The following is a 5,249-nucleotide window of genomic DNA, read 5'->3' on the forward strand; positions in this document are numbered from 1 at the left end:
CTGAGACATGTCCACCTCACAACCCTCTGAGACATGTCCACCTCACAACCCTCTGAGACACGTCCACCTCTAACCCTCTGAGATATGTCCACCTCTAATCTTCTGAGACATGTCCACCTCACAACCCTCTGAGACATGTCCACCTCACAACCCTCTGAGACATGTCCACCTCTAACCCTCTGAGACATGTCCACCTCTAATCTTCTGAGACATGTCCACATCACAACCCTTTGAGACACATCCACCTTACGACCCTCTGAGACATGTCCACCCCACAATATCATGTTTACACTCTCCTCTTCACAATAAAAGCCGTCCAGTCCGTGTCTTTTACTGTGAAGCAGCAGCAGGAAGTGTTGGTGAGATCATCTGTCTGTCTCTCTGCAGGTGGACCTGTCCGTTGACCTCATCGACATCGCCAAGGAAACGGACGGTTTCTCAGGAAGTGACCTCAGAGAGATGTGCCGCGACGCGGCGCTGCTCTGTGTCCGAGACTTCGTCCACACTCAGAACGACAGGTACCTGTCAGTCCATATGTCTCTCTGTCTCTCTCTGTCCATCTGTCTCTGTTATAATTCACAAGATCGCAATGACCATGACCTTTGACCTATGAGCACCAAAAATGACTTATTTTTGAGTCCAAGTATACATTTGTGCCAAATTTGAGGAAAAGCCCTTGAGGTGTTTTTGTGATATTGCTTTCATGAAAATGAGACAGACCAAAGGTCACAGTGATTTTGACCTTGTTGACTCAAAGTGAACGTTGGTGCCAAATTTGAAGAAATTTCTGCGAGGTGTTCTTGAGAAAGCAAGTAAAGATAATGAAACAGATGCGAGGTTACAGTAAGCTTGACCTTTGACCACCAAAATCTTTGTTAAATCCAAGTAGACGTTGGTGCCAAATCTGAAAAATTTCCGTCAAGCTGTTTCTTAAAATACAGCATTCACAAGAGAGAAACATGAGAGGTCACAGCGACCTTTGACCACAGAAATCTTGTCTTTTCATCGTTGGTTCCAAGTGTACATTTGTGCCAAAGTTCAAAAACTTTCTGTTGAGCTGTTCTTGAGATATCGAACTCACAAGACTGAGGCGTTAGAGACCACCTATGACAACCAAATCATTGTTGCGTCCAAGAAGATGTTTGTGCCATATTTGAAGAAATTACAAGGTGTTCTTGAGATATCACGTCAAAAATAATTAGATGGATGCAAAGTCACAGGAAGTGTGATCTCTCACCTCAAAAACCTTTGTTAAATGTAACTGGACGTTTGTGCCAAAGTTGAAAAGTATTCTTGAGATATCGCACTCACGAGAGAGAAACATGAGTGGTCACAGCAACCTTTGACCATAAAAATGTAGTCTGCTCATTGGTGAGTTTGAGTGGATGTTGGTGCCAAACTCCCAGAATTCCCTGCAGGTGTTCTCTGAGATCCGGTGCTGTGATGTAAACGAGTGTCTCTGGTCTCTTGTCTCTGTGTCTCCCAGTCCGTCTGAGGACTTCATCCGTCCGATCCATCAGTCTGACCTCCAGAAGGCCATCGGTAAGATGAAGAAGTCCAAGATGGCGGGCACTCACAGCGCTCTGCTGCACGCCGCTCTGGACTGAACGCGCACACACTGATCACGCGACGGCCACGTGGTGAGCTGCAGGGTTTGATTCCTGTTCATCAGTTCAGTGCGTTTGTACCGACCTGCCGTCTCCACGTGTTTATAAATATGTGCCACTTCCTGTTTTTATGTTGCTGCTGACGCGTCTCCGACGTCAGAAACAGGAAACATCGACGACTTCCTGTTTCTGACGGCGACACTGAATCCCACCGAGCGCCGCTGCTGTCTCACACTGTACATAAACTCAGAGGATCACAGTACTACAATACCCATGAGCCTCAGCGGCTGTCGCTGTGGAGACGGCTTCCTCCACTTGGTTTCCATCAAGATCCACCTGTTAGCCCCGACACAACTTTTATTGTGAAAATCCCCCATCCCAAAAGTCTGAACTTTCCAGTTTCCTGAAAAAAAATCAGTAAAATTATATGTTTAACGTTATTAACTATGTGACATCCGAGCCAGTTGACTTGATTTCTTTCGAAAACATGGGACGAGGCGATGAGCAACGAAAGAAGAAATGACCCAAAAACGAGCACAAAAGAAAAACATGCCAGAATAAAAGAAAGTAAAAAACAAACAACCAAAACAATGAAATGCCCTCAGAAGAAAGTGCTTGATTAAAAATAATAATAATATTAATTAAAAGTTCTGCAACATAATTTTGAATATTCAGTTATGAAAATAATGTCATGGAAAATTTACCTAAATATTCAAAACTATTTCCAAAATATTTTTTCGCATGTTGCAGGACTTTTCTGAAGTTGCTCTTTGTCCTTTTTTCCCCCATATTTTCAAAAGAAATCAAAGCAGTTTGTTCAGGATTCAAAGGGTTAAATATTCACTCTGGTTACAAAGAAGACATTTTTATTTTTCCATAAATTAGCACAAAATTCTGAAATAAACCAAATGTAGTTAAAAGTTTTCAGGTGAGTGAAAAAAGAATCAAACCGAAGGTTCAGTGTCGAGCAAATGCTTCGCTCTGTCGGGACCTTTAAATAATTAAATAATGTTGTTGGTTAAATAATGCGGACGGATCGTGTTGAGAGTTGAATTAATGAAAACATTTTTTTAACTCTTTAAAAACCCGTACAAATCATGCTGATTAATCTCAAGAACACAAGAAGAAAGCAAAGAGTAACGTTTCATGAAATGACCCAAAAATCAGTAAAAGTTTTAAAGAAAATTTCCTGGAAACTAGTTAAAGAAAAAGAAAAGTAACAAACAAACAAGATGTGATCATGATCTGAAGAAAAAAGCTAAATATATATTGTTGTCTGTAATATAATTTCTAAACATAATTATTATAATTGCATGTACAAATTTATGTTTTCCTTTTGTTTTTGATAATTTCCAATTTCAGGTTATTTTTCTTGTCATTATTTTAAATATGTTATTATGACAATTACAAATATACTTTTTTTTAATTAATTTTTTTAGATTTTTCTTTTTTTTCTAGCTCTTTTAAAATAATTTTCTAAATCCAGTATTTTCTTTCAGTCTGCAGGTTATTTGTTGCCAAGTTGTTTGTTTTCTGTTTTGCACGTTTTCTAAAGAAATCAAACCAGTTAGCTCAGTTCAAAGGGTTAACAACTTGTGAAAGGCATCAGAATGCAGGTTTCAAAGGGTTAATAGCATAAATCTTTATATTTATTTTTACACTCCATTTGAATAATTTAACAAACAATATTTAGTGTTTATTGAGCGGTTTGTATTCTGTGATATTTTAGTCCCGTTTGAGCTTCGTTTGTCAGCTTCGCAACAAATTTAATTCCAGGAATTTATTGTGAAAAATGAGTAAAAGTCGGACCTTAAAAATAAACAAACGCTTCATTTTGTCGGAAAATAATTTCCTGATAATTTGTTCAGGATGTTTCATGAGAAAACAAAATATATTTGTACCAATTTTAGGAAAAATGAGAATTTTCTTTGCAAAAAAAATCTACATTTGAATCCACAATTATTAATCAGAGACCTCAGTATTCATAGTTTATGAAAAACTATTCTTTTTTTTTATTGTCTTTATGATCCTTCGTACTCGCCTGCAGACAAATTAGACTTTTCCTGTTGGATTAGCTGTTATTTAATTACGATTAATTCATCGGAAGTATCAGCTGAACATCGTCCTGTTTCATCTATGAATTGAACTCTACTTGTAATTTGTTACAAATCATATTTAAATATTTACATTAAATAAGACAGTTTTTTCGGGGAAGTGTCCAGATTTTTGGGAAATGTCGGGGCCGTAAAGTGAAGCGTCGCCGTGATGTTTACACTGAAAAACTAAAAACAGCAGAAAGAATTTTTAAACCCATTTCATCATTTTCATCAAGTGTACTTTATTATTTTTATTCTGATGTCTGAATGTGGAGAACTGAACTACGATGGACAGTAAAGCTTCAAATAAGAATAATTTCCACATAAAATTCTTTCATTTTTTGATTTATTGATCCGTCTATACATCACAGTCAGTTCCCTTGGAAAAAAAAGTTTGAGGAATTTTTATTTTTATTTTTATTTTTATTTTTATTTTTATTTTTATTTTTACGGTGTAGTTATTGCCTGTTGAGTTATGATGTCATAACTGCTGGATGATGAAATAAACTCGTCAAAACATGAAAAACATGTTTATGAGTTAATGTTGTTCAGAGCAAATTTAGCATTCAATACCGGTCGCAACGAGAAAAACAAAAATCCAAAATATTAAACTGAACATGTCAGTAAAGAAGTTAAAAATTTTTAAAAATCAGTGACTTCTGTCCAAATATTTTTTAAATGTTAGAAAATACTCAGACTGAGAGCTGTGTGCAGCTGCAGAGTGGAGTTGCACTTTTTACCTGTTTTGAACAGTCTTTTACCCTTTCTCTGTCCAGTAGGTTTTTGGGCGGGGCTAAAAGCCTGCGTATAGATTCTCGTTACTAGCTACAAACTCTAGTTAGCAGCGACAGGCTACAGTTTGCAGCTACAGACTACAATTAGCAGCTACAGACTCTAGTAAGCTGCTACAGTGCAGATAGCAGCTGTAGACTGTAGTTAGCAGCTACAGCCTAGTTAGCAACTGTAGACTCTAGTTAGTAGCTACAGACTAGTGAACAGCTACAGGCTAGTGAGCAGCTGCAGACTCACGTAAGCAACTACAGACTAGTTAGCAGCTGCAGACTCCAGTTAGCAGCTATGGATTTTTGTTAGCAGCTCACTCAGGCTAAAGTAACTGAAAGGTTTGTTAATGATTATTTTCTGCTTGCGTTTATGTTTTTGTTTAACAGACGTAATTGATGTGACTGACGAATGTAATTTTAGGCTGAAAGGCCTCGGAGAGTTCAGAACGAAACAAACTCGCCGCTCACACAGGAAGTCAACAAAACGACACTAACGTGACATAATGCTGCGAGCGCTACCGTTAGCAGCAGCTAACTCTCAGTTTAACACGGGTCTGAAATCTCATTTTATAAACATACTCTAAGAACTAAAATTTGTCTCGGTGGTTAATGGCAGTTTTCTGTGCTGTTAGACTCGTTACAGGAACAGAAACATTTTTTGTGGAAAAATGTTTATTAAAGCTCTTCAATTAAAAACTTTTGGCATCCGTCGATTTCCTCCACACAGGTTCCCACATGGAAAAACATTTTAAAACGTTTAAATA

The 5,249-nt window shown here is 37.7% G+C and overlaps 1 protein-coding gene across 2 annotated transcripts in view; it reads left to right on the plus strand.

Annotated features, from left to right (window-relative positions):
- atad1b (ATPase family AAA domain containing 1b) overlaps window positions 1-4,229 on the plus strand; it is a 9,573-nt gene extending 5,344 nt beyond the window's left edge. For both annotated transcript variants that reach the window (XM_088070187.1, XM_088070188.1), the window contains exons 9-10: window positions 388-518; window positions 1,487-4,229. In XM_088070187.1, coding sequence (XP_087926313.1) covers window positions 388-518; window positions 1,487-1,607 — 252 coding nt within the window. In that variant the 3' untranslated portion in view covers window positions 1,608-4,229. The remainder of the gene's footprint in view (window positions 1-387; window positions 519-1,486) is intronic.
- Window positions 4,230-5,249: the final 1,020 nt, after the last annotated feature.

Source organism: Plectropomus leopardus, chromosome 19, assembly GCF_026936395.1.
Source record: "Plectropomus leopardus strain MGB_pleo_1.0 chromosome 19, ASM2693639v1, whole genome shotgun sequence".
NCBI lineage: Eukaryota > Metazoa > Chordata > Actinopteri > Perciformes > Serranidae > Plectropomus > Plectropomus leopardus.